Source organism: Quercus robur, chromosome 3 (genome assembly GCF_932294415.1).
Source record: "Quercus robur chromosome 3, dhQueRobu3.1, whole genome shotgun sequence".
NCBI lineage: Eukaryota > Viridiplantae > Streptophyta > Magnoliopsida > Fagales > Fagaceae > Quercus > Quercus robur.
The window spans coordinates 9,692,428-9,712,016 of record NC_065536.1 but is presented as its reverse complement, the minus strand read 5'-3'; the positions used below and the strand labels follow the sequence as shown (position 1 = coordinate 9,712,016).

The 19,589-nt window shown below is 33.8% G+C and overlaps 2 protein-coding genes across 2 annotated transcripts; one reads left to right on the top strand and one right to left on the bottom strand.

Moving 5' to 3' along the window:
- Window positions 1-2,090: 2,090 nt before the first annotated feature.
- Window positions 2,091-5,071, bottom strand: LOC126716971 (formin-like protein 11). Its single transcript, XM_050418046.1, has 4 exons — window positions 4,359-5,071; window positions 3,819-4,006; window positions 2,972-3,198; window positions 2,091-2,881 (listed from the first exon to the last, which is right to left on the bottom strand). The coding sequence occupies exons 1-4, from the start codon at window positions 4,967-4,969 to the stop codon at window positions 2,222-2,224; spliced, it is 1,686 nt and encodes a 561-aa protein (XP_050274003.1). The 5' UTR covers window positions 4,970-5,071; the 3' UTR covers window positions 2,091-2,221.
- Window positions 5,072-6,539: 1,468 nt separating this feature from the next.
- Window positions 6,540-19,098, top strand: LOC126716970 (ATP-dependent DNA helicase Q-like SIM). The gene is made up of 16 exons (XM_050418044.1): window positions 6,540-6,755; window positions 8,281-8,864; window positions 8,970-9,189; window positions 9,525-9,635; window positions 10,049-10,238; window positions 10,524-10,824; window positions 10,963-11,189; window positions 12,465-12,521; window positions 15,064-15,144; window positions 15,442-15,505; window positions 15,919-16,018; window positions 16,106-16,189; window positions 16,573-16,660; window positions 17,039-17,152; window positions 17,300-17,392; window positions 17,952-19,098. Exons 2-16 carry the CDS (start codon window positions 8,297-8,299, stop codon window positions 18,300-18,302), a joined length of 2,649 nt encoding a protein of 882 aa, XP_050274001.1. The 5' UTR covers window positions 6,540-6,755; window positions 8,281-8,296; the 3' UTR covers window positions 18,303-19,098.
- The last annotated feature ends 491 nt before the right edge of the window (window positions 19,099-19,589 follow it).

The following is a 19,589-nucleotide window of genomic DNA, read 5'->3' as shown; positions in this document are numbered from 1 at the left end:
AAAAGATGAGTTGAAGGAATGAATTGTAAGATTGAGCTTGTTGTGCCATGATATTGAGTGAGGTTAGATATATAATTCAAAAATGGAATTTTGTTTTCCAAAAATAGTTTTAAAATAAATTCTCTCCAAAAAAACAGTTTAAAAAATAGTGAGTTTCAGAAGGTATGTTTTACTTTGAAGCATCTATGTTTTACTTTAAAAAATAGTTTTAAAATAAATTCCCTCCAAAAATTCTAACTACCATATATTCAAGTTACCATATAAATAGTGAGTTTCAAAATGTATGTTCGCTTAGGAAGTAATTTGGAAATAAAATTGGTTCTCCATGGTTCTTCCCATCTAAGCTCACAACACTTATTCCTCAAATGTTTTTATGCTATTGCGTCAATGTCACCAAAACCTTGCAGTAGTTTCGTGACGAGCACATGGAGTGTACCAATTTTATATTGGAATAAGGCAATCCCACGCTTATGTCATATTAGAAATCTCATGCTGCTACCATAAAGAAACTGGTGTAGTCTGTGTCAGTGTGTCTCGTCATGAAATTTTAGCAAGGATTTGTTGACTGACACAATGACTAAAAAACGTGTGAGGAAAAGACGTTCCAAGAAGAAGTAGCCTTTTCTTTGATGGCAAGGAGCCAAAAAAAAACAAGGGTGTCAACCAGCAAACCACAGTGTCCATCAAGGTATAACATATGAATCCATGCAAGAATGAAGAAACCTTACTCTATCATAAACATGCTGCATGTAGTGTTTTGAGACTAATGTGTCTTCGAAAATTTTCAGTTCTTCAAAGGTGAAAGAAGCTTGACAAAGGATTGTTGTGGACTTGGGAGGTTTGATTTATCTGGCATTCCACCTGCTCCAAGGTAATCTAAACAGAAAATGGACGGTGATATTTGTGTAATGTCACTAGTTTCAAGGAAATAGAAGTTTACTGCATTGCAATGATTTTTATATCCTATATAACTATAGCCTATAGCTTGTGGTTTCGGACCAATGTTCTGATTCTTATTGCAGGGGAGTCCACCAAATTGAGGTTACCTTTGAGGTTGGCCAATGGTATCTTACATGTGTAAGCAGAAAAAAGGCAGCTAAGAAGTCAGAAGAGGATAAGAAATTGAGAGGATGCTGAAGGAGGCCGAGCAGTTTGCAGAAGAGGATAATAAGGCGAAGGAGAGAATTGATGCCAGGAACAAGAGTTGGAGACGTACATCTACAACATGAGGAGCACCATTGGAGACAAGGACAAGTTGACAGATAAGATTGATTTGGATGATAAGGAGAAGATTGAAAGAAGCTCTCGAATGGTTGGACAATAACTAGAACCTGGAAAAAGAGATCAAGATTAGTACTTAAGCGTATAAGGAGAAATAGTGTAGTACTCATATATTGAAGTATTTTTAAAAGCTTTCATAGCGAATTCAAAAACAATTTAGTGTATCATATGAGGATGCTTATGAGTCCATTCCAAATAGAAGTAAATATGTTGTAAGTTGTAACAGAATGTCAAGCTTTCTAAAAAAACTTCAGAATGTTCACATTGGGGAGAAGGTTGGAAATTGGCTTTTGAAACATTTAACCGTGTGTAATTCTTGCCTTGAGAAAGAAATTTTTGCAATAGGTAAGGTCCTAATTTTGATACGAGTGTTTGTTGTGAAAATATGGTGGATCAGTAAACAAAGTGGCGAAAATTATCTACTAAAAAGTAAAAATAAGCATTGTGCTGTGCCGTATACATAGATTTTTTGGTTGAATCTTCCTGGACATTCTTTTTATTCAGACATGTCCTTGACAAGTCACTGACCCTGTATGGAAACAAAATAAATTTGTCTTGGGTAAGATTAAGTACTAGAATAGTAGAATAGTCTAGTTGACATTGCTGATTAGGATAATGACTGTTATAGTCTGGTTTTTCTTTCCAAGCAGTAACATGTGTTAATTTCTAATTTAGATCTGCATTTAGCTAATTGAATATGCTGTTATTTGTTATTACATATCCCCAAATAAGATTTCAGTCTACTCTACTCAACTCAACCCAACAACCCCGGATCAATTGTTTAGAGCATGCAAGCAATTCAATCTGCATGGTTTAAAGCTCCACATGAATAAATAAATAAATAAACTTACAAACTGATTGGTGATGAGCTGTATCTTTTAAACACACCAAGCAATTTAACCTACCAGAATGGTGCCAGAGAATTTGGACAGTGTAAAGCTTAAGAGCTTCTAAGCTCTTTGCAAACATGATCTAACATGCCCAGAAATTCTCTCACAATGACAAATAGCCGAAGTGGGTTGTCTTCGTGTTTGCTCACATCTCCATGAAAGTACTCAGTAATTTCTTTGACATGTGTTAGGACCCTATCTTCTTCTCCCTGCAAGTCTTTCAGAATTTTCTCTGCATAATTTATGAAGGATCTCATTGAGTTGACAAAGTTTCCATTTTGTTCATCCATACACAAGTCCTTTTGTACTAGATGTTGCAGTGTGGCCAATCCATCTGATAGGGTTGAGACAGAGCTTGCAAGAACATTCAAGTCAATCGTAGCTGTCTCTTTCACATTGGAGAGTTCTGTACTCAGACCAGAAACACGATCAAGACCCATTCTTCTGTAATCTTCTTCACTCTGTTCAACCCCCATAATACTATCTGAAACTCTAATTCCCTCAGACAAGAGTATTTCTTGAACAACAAAGTGGAGTAAGGTAGTTTTCCCATCAGTGCCTTTCACATGAGCAAGTTTAAGGAGGGTATCAAGCTTAAATGCTCTAGCACCTCCTCTGCTAGTTCCAACATTCATACGATTGCCTGTTTTGAGCACGGCTTCAAGTAGCTTTAAGAAAAGCCTGCTTGATCTGAGTTCCTTGCAGGCCTCCTAGTAACAACATAAATCAGAGTCAAAGTGATCATTGTATTAGAAATGTTGGTTTTGATCAAAACCGATATGTTTATGATTGATGGTTACCTCTAGCATTGAAAAAGATTTCCTGAATTGAATCACTTCATCTTCAAAAGTTTCTCTGTAAAGCATGGCTTCAACTCGAAGAAAGGCAAATGGTATTTCTTTGAAAAACTTCTCTACAGACTCCAGTTCATTAATGTCTCCTTCATAGCTAGAGAGCTTAGCCTCTTCTTCCTTGGTAGGTACCATCTTTACCAATGCCTCCAGTTGTTGCAAACCCAATCCTTTCCCTGCTTCCCACCATTTGATAAAAATTATAATCAGGTGATGGCATGAGTATGTCTGCACTTGTACTTGATATAACACCATGAATTGTTTGTTGGAGATATATTCTCTCTCCTCAAAAGTTATGGAATGATCATTTCCCTTTGGGAGGGATCCATTTCATGGTTTAGATTAAACATCACAAATTCAAAGGTCTATAGAAAACCATGTCTACACACGGATATACAAGAAATAAAATCCTGATCTTGCAATGGCCTCTCTCCATATGCTGGAAAACCTTAACTTTTGGAGAGGGATCCTGTTCTCAAAGTGATGAGAACCTTTTTAGTAATTTGTAATCTATAATCCATTTGCTGGAAGTACAGGACTACAGGACAGGAGCCATCCTTCTTCATTATTGTCTTGACCAAAAATCTTTAAAAACTGACGCTGAAACTAGAAAGTCCAATTCTAACATAAGTGATTTGCTTAGAATTCACATCTCAAAATAATTTATGGGGCATATATAATAACTGTGTTTTAGTTCACATTTATTGTTATTCCATGCTCCTCACAACTTCGTTCTCACAATGTGGAAAAATAGGCACTCAATCACAATTGCTTATTTTTTAAAGCTAATTTATACCTTGTATTAGTGCTTTACATACTTCCTCAGCAGTCACATTCAAGGCTTTTGACACTATACTTATGTTCTGTAGTCTCTTTGGCTCAAAGACATGCTTGCTTGGAGGAGTCTTCTTCTTTGCTTCATCACTCTTCATTGAGTTTTTTAAATTGTCTCCGAAAAGTGATTCAATCATTTCTTCGTTCAACCTGTTTTGTGATTCATAATATGTTCAATTATACAGAAAGAGTTTTTAAATTGTCTCCAGAAAGTGATCCAATCATTTCCTAGTCCAACCTGTTTTGTGATTCATAATATGTTCAATTACACAGAAAGAGAAGAAATATATTGTAGCCAAAGAAACGTACGAAAAATTCTAAAGCTATCACCAATCTTACTACAAAGGCTTATAAAATGATGTGACAATTATTGTGATTTGTACTACTTCAACAACATAAAATAAATAGTTTTTTTTTTTTTTTTTTGGGCGTTTGTAGGACTGATGTAGTAAAAATTTTAGTATCCTAACATTGTTAAGAATGTAATGCTAAAGCAACTTACCTAAATGAATGTGGCAGCATATCCCACACCATAGGTTGATCAGGGGCAGCTTTTACCTTGTCCCAGTGGAATGGCTTCAATTTTGGTAATGGAGCTGCATGTTTCCCCAATGAAGTAGATTGAGGCAGTCGAGATGGTGGAGGAGGTGGGCCTTTGGCAGAGTTGTTGTTTCCTTTTGACAGAGGAGGTGGACATGGTGGTGGTGGAATAGAAGATGGAGCTTTTGATGATTTTGGGGGGGTTTGAGATGAAGAAGGAAAATATGTCACATATGGGGGTGGAGGTGGAATGGGTGGGCCTTTGGTAGAGTTATTTTTTCCTTTTAAACGAGGAGGTGGACATGGTGGTGGTGGTGGTGGTGGTGGAATACAAGATGGAGTGTTTGATGATATTGGAAAGGTTTGAGATGAAGGAAAATATGTCACAGATGGGGGTGGAGGTGGAGGAGGAGGGGGCTTGAAACTTTTCTGACAGTCTGAAGAAGATTCAAATGTTTGTTTCTCCTGTTTGTTATTGCATGGAGTTTGGGGACATTGGGTTAGTGAAGAATCTTGGGTTGAGCTAATATCTGGGGTAGCTAGATTCATTGGTAAACCTGTAGAGTTGGCCATAGAAGGTTTAACATGTGACTATTGTAGAGGGAAAATGTCTTATGTCTCACTATGACCACCAGCTGAAGCATTAGAAGGCCTGACATTTGATGAATTTGAAGTTGTAGGTCTGGGTGGTTGTTGAGGCTGAACTGCTTTTTAAGCAATTAGTTGTGCTTGGTTAGTGGTCTGTTTTTGTTGCTTGCTTAACCAGCTTGTTGTAGTTAAAGGTTTCATTAATGAAATCTTTTCATTCATCCAAAAAACAATAGTCAATTGTGATGTGGAGCACATTGTAATTGCTACTGTCATGAGCCCATATGCTGATGATGAGATGTGAAAAGGTTTATATCACCATAAATCAAATTTAAAGCTAGAGCTGAATGCTGCATTTTTGTTGATACCATATATATAGATTCCAACCTATCCTATAAACTCCATGCCCCCATATCCCTCCCATTACATATTACCTAAAAATATTGATAGCTTAGTTTTGAAAATCTAATATATTGTATGAACTATATTTTGTTAGAAAATAATTACATCATTTTAAAAAAGGTTTGAGACTAACACATATAAATCTCATTTGCTATTTTCATTTTTCACTTCATAAAAGAAAGAAAGATATTACGTCCACAATATTTTCACAACAAATCATAGTTGGTTAGTTGTTATTGGTTTTAATTTGAACTTACCATTGAAATTACTTTTATACCCTACTAATAACAACTTGTAACAACCTGCCACATATGATTTGTTATAAAAATGTTGTGGACATAGCATTTCTCTTAAATTTTTTTTTTTTTAAATTTTTCTATGCATTTGCAACTACTTCCATTAATGCTTGAGCACTTATCATTAACCTATAAATACAAACACAAAAGGAAGAAGAATAATTTGTGACAAAAAGTTTTTATTAGGTTGGGTTACTAAACTTTTGTTTAGACCTTACACACCATGATATTGATATGATTAACCTGATAGCAAAAAAAAAAAAAAAAAAAAAAAAAAAAAAATTAGTTACAAAATTGGTTGTAGCCTAAAACTACAACCTTACTCAATATCTTTTTATTAGAGGTGAATTTTGACAAATCCACCATTAGATTACATATTTTTCTTATATTCTCCATACTTGCAAAATTTTTAGAAAACTAAAGATCGATAGATATGTCATCAATAAATTGTTTAAATTGTAAGTTTTGTAGTTTAAAATTATGCATAAAACATAAACTTAGAGATCATATAGTAAATAATATCCAATTGGCACAAAATTTGATTTGTGTATTAAGAGCGTAAAGAATATGTAATTCAATGGTTAGATTTTTAAAATATATAGTAATATTTGTATTATTGAGTAAGGTTGTAACTTTAGTTTACCACCATTTTATAACCGTAAAAAATGAAAAAGAGAAAACTGAAAAGTAATTTGCAATGCTATAGTGGACCTTTTTATTTTTGGGCCATAAACTTTAGCAGGCCTTATCCTTGGCCCATAAAAAAAATGGACCCGAAATTCTGAGCTCCTACCTGGCTTCCAAGACCTACCCTTCGACGTCGTTTTGGTTTTTAATCGAAAACGATTGAAAATTGTACAAAAACCCTTCTCTTTTGCCAAGCAGTAAAAATATAAAATCCCCAAATTCTGGCGGGAATTTGATTTGGCGGAAATTGTTCATAATTTGACATTTTTACTCAAGCTCGTAGTCGTAGCTTCCCATTATCTTTCAATTTTGTAAACCCTAAGAGAGAGCTCAAATTCTCTAATTAACAGCTCTGTATTTTTAGGGTTTCATTTCTTCATCGATAGGTCAGAAATCTCTCTCTCTCTCTCTCTCTCTCTCTCATAATTGTGCCTGTTTTTGAATTTTTATGATTTACATTTCAATTTAGATTTTATTTATTTAGATTTTATTTTTGGGAGTGTTATGGCATTGTTTGGTTTTGTTTTATATTGATCTCTATTTTCATATATTAGAAAAGTTAAATGCTTTAGTAATTAGAATGGGAATGGACGAATTATTTATTTATTTATTTTATCTCTTATTTGTTTGTGTTATGGCATTGTTTGGTTGCTGAGAAAATGAAGGAAAAAATAAATAGAAACTAGAATGAAAAAAAAAAAAAATGTAGATGGCATTGTTTTGGGAAATTATGAATTTTAGTTGAGGAATCGAAGTTAGTTGTTGGTGTTGTAGTTTTTTTCTGGGTGATACAGTGTTGATTGGTTGTTGAGAAAATGAAGGAAGAGAGAATGAAAAATGTTCGTGATGTTTGACTTTGGGAAATTGGGTACTCAAGTTGATTTTTTTTTTTTTTCTCATGTTGTAGGACTGTTTTTTTGCTTGATTGTATATTTGTGATATTTGTGTTCAAAAAGGGTTACCTGACTCTCTGTTTGTTTGCTAAGAAAATTGACTAAAAGAGCAGGATATAAATGATGGTAATCTTATATGTTTGCTTGTTTTATGGCATGGAAGTAGTTTTGCCATTTTTTGGTTAGTTTTTTCTTTTATGTTGTCCTGAATAAATTTTTATATTTATCTCTCAGTAATTTGATGAATGGAATTTAGAATGGCTGACTTATTGGAATGAGAATGGATGATTTTTTCTTGTTATGGTTATTTGGTAGTTGAGAAAATGAAGGAAAGAAAAAGGTTGAGTGTTTATAACCTTAGACTTTTCACCATCAGAGGAGTTTAAGAAATTGTGTACTCGGTTGTTTTCATGTAGCAGTTTCTATTTTTTTTGATCAATTTTTTATGATTTGCTGAGTTGACTGTTTAAAAGGGTTTTGCTGACTTTCTGTTTGGTTGCTAAGTAAATTGCGGTAAAGAACAAAATATAAATCTTGGAATGTCACATCTAAGGTTGTTTTTCTGTTTTAATGCCTTAAAAATAAAATGAACACAAAAGACTTGGTTTAGCAAAGAGACAATTATGCTGTATTACAATGCTTTGGTTTTATGCCTTAAATCTTTAGCCTTTGGGTTTTCTTTTATTTTAGTTCTTCCACCCCCCCTCTCAATGGAGTTATTTCTTGGGTTTTCAACTCTGATTGTGGCTATACCTCTTATAGAGTTAGGTTTATACTTTACAGGCATATATGAGTAGGTCTAAATATCCTATATTGTCACTGACTTGAAATTGGTGTTGGGTTATACTTGCTATGAAGCTAATAGGAAATTAAATGTTGTCATTGTTTAGTGTATGTATACAAAGTACAAGTTTGGGTAGCTATTTGATTTTCTTGATAATTAGTACTTGAGCTATCTTTAATTTTCCCTCAATCAATCCTCTTATTGATGTTAATTTCCCTTTTTTCTTTTCCCTAGAGAGCATTTTCATACCATGGATGGAAATGGCCTATCCTCTGATGAAGTCATTGCAAAACTGATTGAGATGGGATTTCAGAATTCTTCTGTCTTGGAAGCTGTAAAAGCAGTGGGTCCATCATTTGATGATGCTCTGGAGTATCTCTCAAATTATTCTCATAGAAATAGTTGGGGTGCATCTAGTAGTTCTAGATGTTCCACAAGCAATGAAAACAATCTAGGTAAAAGAACCTTGTCCTCCTTACCTTCTTCAGGTCAACTACGACAGTCGAGCATACTGGACCATTTCCAATCCACAGCTAGACCTAAAAAACGCAGGACTGGTTTTCCACCTGATGCATTGGTTCCTGTGGAAGAACATAAGGAAGATCTTTCTGGCATGCATTGTAACCTGGAAACTATGTCGGAATTATTTCCAGTTGACTGCCCTTGGGAGTTGGACATTGCATCAGATTGGGAGAAGAAAGTTGTCAGTCTCTTGCAAAAGCATTTCCGGTATTCATCCTTGAAGAATTTCCAGAAGGAAGCCTTGGCTGCTTGGTTAGCTCATCAAGATTGTCTTGTCCTTGCTGCCACAGGGTCTGGTAATGTTTTTATTTATTTTATTAAAAATATATTGCTGTCTGTACATGTACACATTATATAGTTTTGTTGGGCTCTAATTAGTTGGACATGATAACTTTCTACAGGGAAATCATTGTGTTTCCAGATTCCAGCGTTATTAACAGGGAAAGTTGTAGTGGTGATTTCACCCTTGATTAGTTTGATGCATGATCAATGCTTAAAGCTAGCAAAACACGGGGTCTCTGCTTGCTTTCTTGGTTCTGGGCAACCTGACAGTACTGTGGAACAGAAAGCAATGAGAGGCATGTATAGCATTGTATATGTTTGTCCAGAGACAGTTTTAAGGTAGATGACATACCATGTGACTTGTGTTTTACTGAGGAACATGTTTTTAATTTCTTAAAAGTCAAACTCAAAGTCAACTAAGTGTTGGTACCAATTAAATTGGGGCTGGCTCTATGGATCCTCATCACCTAATTAGGCCAATATACTCGTCTGCCAGATCATATTCAAAATCAAATTCTCTATTGCTTTCCTCTTTAAGATATCATTTTTTATACATATATATATGTGTGGGTGTGTGCGTGCATGTGTGTGTTTGTGTGTGTATAGACATATGTATGTATGGAGGTATTTATGTTTTTTGTTTCAAGTAGAATAAAGAAACCATATGTTTGTAGATTGATAAAACCACTTCAGAGGCTTGCAGAAGGTCGTGGAATTGCTTTGTTTGCCATTGATGAAGTCCATTGTGTTTCCAAGTGGGGTCATGATTTTCGGCCTGATTACAGGTTTGTGCTTCCCATTCTGGATGACTGTACATCTATATTTCACAGCAGTGGTTTGATTTTATTACTTCACTACTGGTGAATATATATTATCAATAACCAATGGCTTAGCCATGCATTTGGTTCAAATGAAATTCAGGAGAGACTAATCATAGTTAACTTAATTCAACCTGGAAAACCCTGCTTGCAATGTTTTCAATAAGATAATAAGAAGAAGTCTTGTATCTATTTAGTTTCAGACTGTTTCTCTTTTTAGTTTATAATTCACTTTGAGCCTTTAATATCCAGCTTGAATCTGCTGTGCCTTTGAAGTTTTAATGTCCACTCTCTGAGGTTCTTCAACCTAGTTCTTGTACTAGACGATTAGAGTTGTTGCAAACTTGCAATTGTTTGACTTACACATTTAAATGTTTCAGGCGACTATCTGTGTTGCGGGAGAATTTCAGTGCTTGCAATTTAAAATTCTTAAAATATGATATACCACTGATGGCCTTGACTGCTACTGCCACAATTCGGGTTCGGGAAGATATTCTTAAATCGCTGTGCATGTCAAAGGAAACAAAAATTGTTATTACTTCATTTTTTAGGCCAAATCTTCGGTTTTCGGTGAGATTTTTATATTATTCTTTTATGTTCCATTTTCATTATGTTATTGGAGATATGTCTTTTCCAGATTGGTCCTTTCTATGCAATTTTTATTAGGATTTTACTATGCTAGAGGATGGTTTCAAGGGTTTCCTAATGGACTCTTTTTGAATAATTATTAGATTGAACTCATAATTTCTTCATAATTTCCATATCATCTTTTTTTTTTTTTTTTTTTTTTAAATTATACTTTATCCTTACTTGTCACTGAAGAAATATCAACAATTCACTTGCTGCCATTTACAGGTAAAACATAGTAGAACATCTTCACCAGCTTCCTATGCAAAGGATTTCAGTGAATTGATAGACATATATGTCAGAAAGAGAAAGACTGGTGAGAAGAAACAGACTATCACCTCAGAAGAATTAGATGATACATCTTATGGCTCTGATAGTTACGAAATTGAGGATTCCTATACTGGTGGAGATGTTGATGAAGTAGATTCAATGGAGGAAAATGGTTTGACTGCTTCAAAGGGAAAAGAGATGTCAGTTGAATATTTAGAAAATGATGTTGACGTATTTCAGAGTGTGGATGATTGGGATGGTACAAACCTTTGAATTTTGTCTTCCATTCTTATGCTTTATTCTTTGGTCATTTATTAATGTTCTATCAACAAAATTTCAAGATTATGGCTAATTGATGATTTTTTGTTCAATATCTCAATCACTTTTATTCTTGCAGTTGCCTTTGGTGAATTCTATGGACAATCTTCTTGGGAGGAAGGGGATATGAGAGGGTTATCTGAGACAATTGATCCACCAAGTAAACCAGAAGAAAGATTAAGACTTCTGCATGAGCCCTTAGAACAAGGTCCAACCATCATATATGTTCCTACTAGAAAAGAAACATTGAAAATCGCAAAATTTCTTTGTGGTTTTGGTGTGAAGGCAGCTGCTTATAATGCATCGGTATTTTTTGACAATTACTAGAAGTTTATTTATATGCATTGTATTTTAGAGTTTATTCCCAACTTACTAGCAAGTGTGGTCACTTAACCAACCTCTTAGCCCAACAGGAATTCTTTTGACATTATCTTGTGTTTCCCATATTTCTGAACCTGGGTTTTCTTAAAAAATTCAAAATTATGATTTATCTAGGTTTGCCATTACAATATACTGCAGAAACTTGACTAATTGTTGAATCCACAAGGGTGATGAAATGCCAATTGAAAGGGAAATCAAGTGGATATCTGCATTAGCAACTTTCCTGTTTTTAATGTACTTTCATAACCCCGCTTGTGATGCAGTTCATTTTAAAAGCTAGCTGTTACTACTTGTCACTGTCCAGCAAGAACAATCATTAGTTTCCTATGATCTTATGTTGTATGATAAGTAGATCCTTTTACTTGTAATAGCCTTTATCACTTGTAACAGAAAGTTAGTATTTGATAGGTTGTTAGTGATAAATGCAATAGCCTATCAGTTAGTTAGAGAACTTTGTTAGGCTTTGGTCAATCAAATGGCAGCTGCATGGTAGGTTCTTGTAACTAACTTCCTAACCAATCAAAAGCTTGCTTATGTAACTATAAATAAGCAAGGCTGCCCTCATTGTAATTAGTTGAAATTGAATCCTAGAAATCTCTACTTGTGAGGCATTATTCCAATAGTGTGACTCTTGAAGAGCTAGTTCGTTCTTTCTTTTCTCTTAGCAACTTAGCTTTCTAAAACAGCCCTCCTTTTCACCAATTTCCTCCACCGGCTTGCTAATGGTAGTATTTTGAAACTTTTTGACCTAGTTGTCCTACTAAGCTTCTCATTAATTTTTACATATCATATCATTTGTGTAACATTCTCACCAGTAGCATGTAGATTACTTTCTCCTATAAAAATGTTGGCAAAAATTCAATTATGGAATTTTTACTAGATTTAATTTTTGTCAATTTAGTCCCTCACTTTTAGTCTGGTCCTTCTGTCCAAATCTGTAAGCAAATGGAGCCATTTTACATTTTTTTTTATATATTAATTTTAAAATAATACGCATCACATAACAAGATATAGTAAATGGCGCATCTCATGAATGCTTTTATTTAAATAATTAATAAAAGAAGAATCTTTAAATGTTATTGTTTGTTAACAGATTTGGATGGAAGGGCCAAATTGACTCATTGTGAGGGACTAAATTGAATTTTTGCCTAAAATTTTATACATTTGGTATTGAACTAATATGGCCTTATTTCCTCACAGTTGCCAAAATCACATTTACGGCGGGTTCACAAGGAATTTCATGAAAATACTTTAGAGGTAAGGATTTTAGCTTTTCATGGAAGATGCTGAAAATGCATAAGGCTTTTTTGTGTGTGAGCGCATGTGCATATGCATAGACACTCTGATACATAACTAGATTTCTATATACTGTGTTTGATTTTAGGCCATTGGGTTATTTTAATGCATGTACTAGATAGATATATATATGTCATATGTTATTTATCAACAACTAGATAGATGTATATATGTTACTCATCAAAAAAAAGATAGATGTATATATGTCATATGTAGTTTATGAGTGTATTTTCTGAGTTAAAATGCACTTTTTTCATCTATCTTTTACCTATTAAGAGTCAAGTTGCTGTCCAAATCAGAAACTAGATATTAGTGGATTGGAAATATAACTTTTAGCCCTTTACTTGATCTAAGTGGAATTACTGATTTTCTTTAGTTAACTGAAAGAGGTTAATTAGATGAGATTCAAACTTTAGTTTGGATTAATAATTTTATTGTTTTAGTTTTGTCTTTTCTCACCTTTAGAGGAATAAAGCATGTGTTTCCACAATCAGTAGACTTTTCTGCAAGGAGTACTTACTACTATTTGTGTGTAAACAGTGTCTTTGTTATAAAATTTTCACTTATATTAATCTAGAGGCTTAAATATGCTTTTAGTCTTCAACCTTTTGGTGTGTTCATTTCAGTGCTCAACAAATTTCATTTTTCATTTTAGTCCTTAATCTTTTAACAGTGTTTCATTCCTGTCCTTACTGTCACCTACCTGACAAATCAATCCCCTCCCATGAAACCCCATCCAGCTCTTTGTGTTGTCTATTGCATACTTAAACACTATAGTTACTACCATACAACGCAAACTAAGAAAGCCACTTTCTGTATGGTTTTGAGAATGTGAGAAATAAAGAATAAATTTGCTGAACTCAAAACAAAAATCATCTGATTCCATTTCCACTCAAATGAGCCTAACTTACAATTATATATATTTCTGAGTCATTTGAATTTCTTGATTACAAGATCCAAACTTCGCATTTCTCTTACCTAGGTTTTCTCTCTGCCTAAACAGACCATAACTTATTTTCCTTTTTCCACATTTTCTCAGCTACCAAACTATGTAATAAAAAACAAGAAAAAAAAAAGGAAAGAAAAAGAAATGGTATTATCAGAGTATGACCATGAGGTAGTTTTACCAAAAAAATGACCTTGAGGCGGTGTTAAGGAGAGAGAATTTCAATGGCAGAGTAATCAGCTCTTTCAGCTTTGGCGGAGGAAACAAGAGAGTTGATATTGTCACTTGCAGTGAAGGAATTGGATGAGGGCGAGGCCTTTGTGGTCATATGATAAACCTTAGAAGTGGAGGGCTGTGGCTATGATGAGGAAGAGTGAGCTGTGATAGAATTGAATATGAGCTGAGTTGTAGAGATAGAGGGTATAAGAGAAACAAGTGAGGGGATTGAGTTTGGAAAGAGAGAGAATGAGATCCAAAGAGAGAGCGTGTGTGATCTGTCAGGTTGCCAAGAAAGTGAAGGAAAAGAAAGTGGGGATGGTTTTTTGAATCATTTTGTTCTTCTCTTTCCCCCTTCAAAAATGAGGAATGAAGATTTTTTTTCCATTAAGATGCTGATGTTTTTTAAGTGCCACTAAATATATTTTTATTATAATAAATGACACATAAGCATTCCATTAGTTTTGTCAGCAATTTCCTTCAGTTAGGTGACAGTAAGGGCGTGAATGAAACACTAAATTTGTTGAGTACTAAAATGAAAACTTCCCAAAAGTTGAGGACCAGCAGCATATTTAAGCCTACTTTAATTTAAAACCGCCTATGGTGTGTATTTCTGTACTACCTGATTGTGAGGCTGCTTATATTTTATTGAAGTTTGGTTTACTAAAATATTTGATCTAGAAGAGCAGCAAGACTTCCTTCTCAAACAAGTATTTGATTCCATTATTTTGGTTCCAAATATACATTGCTGTTGAGAATTTCAGCTAGCTATTTTTCTTGAATTCCAGTCGATTATTTATACTGTACCCTATATTATTTCTTTTCCAACTTGAAATCCTAACCCTTCTCTCCGTGGATGCTACTAAAATGGCTGTTTTAATTGTTTCAGACTTGTTATTTGTTATTGTTTAGCCTTTGCCTGCCTTAATCATGTTTTGCATGAGTTATAATGTGCAATCATTCTTTTCTACAGTGTAATCCATTTTATTAGCTTTTTTTAAAAGGAAAATTATGGATTTCTCCTTTCTATGTCCTACCAGACTTGTCCATTTTAAATATTGTCTTTTCTTGTCATTAATGCAATGTTTAAGTTTTTTTTTTTTTTGATATAAATTAACTTGAATACTGAATAAAATTCATCTAGAGAGGTTGGTCTATGGTCTTATGACATTCGCATTCCATACTGTTTCATGTAAACTAATCTTTGATCCCTATTCTTGCTGTATCAATCAACAGAACACAATCTCTTTATTATTTCATTCCTCCAGTTTATTTGATGAGAATAATACGGAGATAGAAATTTTCATTTTGTACTCAACTTTTTTTTTCTCCTACCTGCAGGTAGTTGTTGCAACAATTGCTTTTGGAATGGGGATTGACAAGTCAAATGTCCGAAGAATCATCCATTATGGTTGGCCACAGGTGATTTTTTTATTTTTATTTTTTAAAGTTTGATCTTGCTGCCAGTGCCATATTTACTGGGTTTCATGATCTCCAGGCCTTCCTGCTATGAGATATTCCCAGTGCAGAAGCATATTTATTTATAATGACCATGCATTAACTGTTGCATATTTCCTAAATATCAATTATTGAACTTTTCTTTGTTGAAAGTTGCATGTCTGATGTGCCTGCCAAAATTATTAATTTTTTTCCTGGTTATAAAATTTTTCAGTATTTGTAGTGTGATTCTGTGAGCTTTAACCATTGATTTGCTTACAGAGTTTGGAGGCATACTATCAAGAAGCAGGTCGAGCTGGCAGGGATGGGAAATTAGCAGATTGCAGTAAGCTTTTTTTTATATTTTTAAATTTTTAATGAGTAATAAATTATGCTTTTGAAGTGTATGTTGTTGCCTAATTCAAATGAAATGACACCTCCTTCCCTTATGAAAACCAGGTGGTGGAAAGGTCATGAGTTCAAAATTTGCAAGATGCATGTGTAGCTTACCAATAAAAAAATGTTTGCAATTTTTTTTTTACTTGCATACAATGAGTGCTTTCTATGCTTAACACCGGAATTTTGAAACTCCTTTTTCACCATATCTTGCCTTTTGGGAAATTGTTCATATTGTGAAGTTTAGATAATTGAATGGTGTGTTGTAAACTGTTATACAAAGCAAAATCAAAATGCGTTTTGGAATAGTCATTATGAATTCTAAAAGTTTCTGCAAAATCTGTTTATGTTTTTTCCAAGCAGCTCTATATGCAAACCTAACACGTGTACCGTCACTCTTGCCAAGTAAAAGAAGTGAAGATCAGACAAAACAAGCATATAAGATGCTATCTGATTGCTTCAGGTTAATGTTAAATAGATTTCCTTAAAGCCATGTTTGCCTTTTACTTTTAGGAACATTTTATTACAAATTATTTTGATATACTTGCAGATATGGGATGAATACTTCATGCTGTCGGGCTAAGATACTTGTGGAGTACTTCGGAGAGGATTTTAGTTATGATGCATGTCTCTTGTATGTATTAATTACTTTCATTTCTATCTTTCATCTCAAAAGGAAAAAAAAAATTACTTTCATCTACCATTATCATTTCTTTTTTGGAATAGCAATTTTATAGAGGTTAACTCAATGAGAGGTGTTACGTTCACAACATTTTCACAACAAATTATAGCTGGTTAGTTGTTATTGGTTCTAATTTGAACTTACAATTAATATTTACTTTTCTACCCCATCAATAACAATCCGTAACAACCTACCACATAAGATTTGTTGTGAAAAATGTTGTGAAAATGTTGTGGGCATAGGATTTCTCTAGCTCAATAGTTATTATCCAACTAGCTAGTCTGCTACATTGTCATGGTTAGTAATCTCAATCTAATGTTGTTCTACATTTTCAGGTGTGATCTGTGCACTGATGGAGTTCCTCAAATGCAGAATTTGAAAGAGGAGGCGGATCTTTTAGTACGGGTTATTGCTACTAATTGTGTAAGTATCATGTATGATTATTTCAGTTGTGTTGATATCTCTTATAAAAAAAATAAAAAAAGTTGTAGGAAGATCTAATCTTCTATTATTCTTTAGGTATTAGTCTGCATTTTAGCTGCTATACATTACTATTTTTGACTATCTGATGATGGATGGGGGTTTTTGATCATTCTTGGTATTTTTTGGAACACATTTTTCTACAATTGGATTTATATTTCATTAAACTAAATGCATGAGTCCATCTTAAGAAGTGATTGCCAACTTGTCAAGAATATTACTTTGGAGTATCAAAATTCTAAGTAGTTGATGGACATATCATGTGCTCTTGGAGCTGACAGTTATTATTATTCCCAAAATGAGATGTATGTTGAATATCAGGGGAGCACTTTCATGGATGACTCATATGATGATACTACATGCACTGACATTAAGCAACGGAGATCTATGGAAATGTTGAATCTCAGAGCGTATGTCAGCAAAATAAGGGAGCTGGTGATTCTCTCTCTCTCTCTCTCTCTCTCTCTCACACACACACACACACACACACAGCTTCTTGGATTCTTGATATGATGTTTACTGTCTAACACGTTTTTCAAATTCTTTGCCATTTGATTGTTTTAATGTGTTGACTACATGTAGTGTCAAAAATTTGTGACAACTGATCTGCTATGGTGGCGAGGTCTTGCCCGAATTCTGGAAGGTAAAGGGTACATCCAAGAGGCAGATGACAAGGTATATACAATCAGAAAATAACGTTTGCTGCAAATTTTAGTCGATTTATATCATGGGAGTGGCAAATACCTTGGGAGGTTTTATCCTCAGGGAATTACTTGGACAATTCAGCTACCATGGCTTAAGGATTTGGCTGAAATTTTCACCAGCTGCTGGTCCAATAGTCACCTGCATTTCACTGGAAGAAAAAATAAAGTCTGGTCTTCTAATATTATATGGGTACTAAACATTTGGTCATCTGTGTCATGCAACAACATAAATTCTTATAGGTTTTTTTTTTTAAAAACCAAAATTAGTAGTTGATCATAAAAGTCTGTCCCTCACAAATTCCAACTAGGGATAGAAACAGTTGAGTACTTGTTTTACTGTGTTTTCGGGGAAAATATGTGCTCACCTGCCTAAAACTGTAGAGCAACGTTTAAAACAAGTTCATTTATGCTTGCATGTCTTAATGCATCCCATGCATGTGGTATTGTGTTTGTGTGCCTATGTTTCCTTATGTGTGCATGTATGTTGCAAGCCCTTCATTTAGTTAATTTTTACAGTACTGTTTGTGCAGATTCATGTTCAGATAAAATTCCCAGAGCCAACAAAATTAGGACTGGAGTTTCTGAGATCTAAAGGGGATGAAACTTTCGATGTTTATCCTGAAGCAGATATGCTGCTCTCAATGAACAAGTGCACATCTTATTCAACTTTCACAGAATGGGGAAAGGGCTGGGCAGATCCTGAGATTCGTCGTCAGCGCTTAGAAAGGATGCGACAAAAGCCAGATGGGTCCCGTGGTAAACAGAAGCAACGAAAGTCCCGGACGTCAAGAAAATCACGGAGTAGAAAATCAAATAAAAACAACTCAGATTTGAGAACTGTCAGAGGTAGAATAGAAGCAAAACTCTCAAAATACAGATGACAAATCAAGGTCATTGAATTAATGAAAATGCATATGTATTGAATATGTGATTTGGTTGTTTTGATAATTCAATATCAAAGATTGAAAGTTAAAAGAGAAGAATTTTTTTTTTTTTTTTTTAACTATAAAAGAGCGTTTTGTATATAGGTCTTGTAGTAGAGTAGTGCATACCAAGATTGTAATCAATTACAGAACCTGATTCATTTGTAGTGTTTAGGGACAGGAGGTGAAATCAGGGTGGTTTTAATACCATGGTTTATATATCCAAAAAAATAGAGAAAAAAAATTGTGCAAAGAAAACAATTATACTGCAAAAGATTTGTTGCACATGGTGATCTTTGAAATCATTACCACAGCATGGGAGGCTCTCAGCGACAAGTTGAGTCAAGAAGTGTATGATGTTGGTGCTGGTCTGTTACGTTTGCTGAGAAAACAACAAGAGACTAGTAAGGTTGAGAGCAAGATGTTGGAGTTATTGGTCAGAAAAGATGTGCATCCGATCGAGGACATGAGTAGAAGAAACCGTGCCAAAAGGGTCACCTAAGGCTAAGGTTGGCTTGGCTACGATGTATATGATGTTTTTGTTGGTACAAAAGAAACAATTTCTTGGTTTCTTGCTATGTAGAAGATTTGTTATTTCTTGTTTTCTTGCTATCTATATGTATAGAATATTGATAGGACTTTCTTTTCTTTTGATTTTGAGGTTGGCTAGGGTTTGATAAAAAGGAAATAAGCATGGAAAAAGAGATCAGGATTGGTAATTGGTGAATCAGATTGGAAGTACAAATTTGTCTTATTTTTCTTTGTAATAATTCATTGCAATATATTCTACTGGGATTTTTATTTTATTTATTTATATGGCACTAGTTGCAAACTTGTGCAATGAGCAAAAAAATTGATGATTTATTGTTTTTAAGTAAAAAATGAAAATAGTAGATGAGACTTATAAGTATTAGTTTCAAATTTTTCCTAAAATGATGTGATTATTTTTTAACAAACTATAGTTGACAATTGATACAATATATTAAAATTTCTAAATTGAGCTATCTATATTTATTATTTGAAAGTGTTTTAAATTTTGCAAGGCTTTTTATTTATTTATTTATTTTTTTTATTATATATATTTTATTTTTTAAGGAAATATAATGCATTTTGCATTCAATTATTATATAAAGTGAGATATTTTGTAAATAATGTAATGGGTGGTTAAAATTTATTTCTAGTGCTTTTTACAAATGGTTCATCCTCTATATGATATAACTAAATCCATTTCTTATATTAGATATA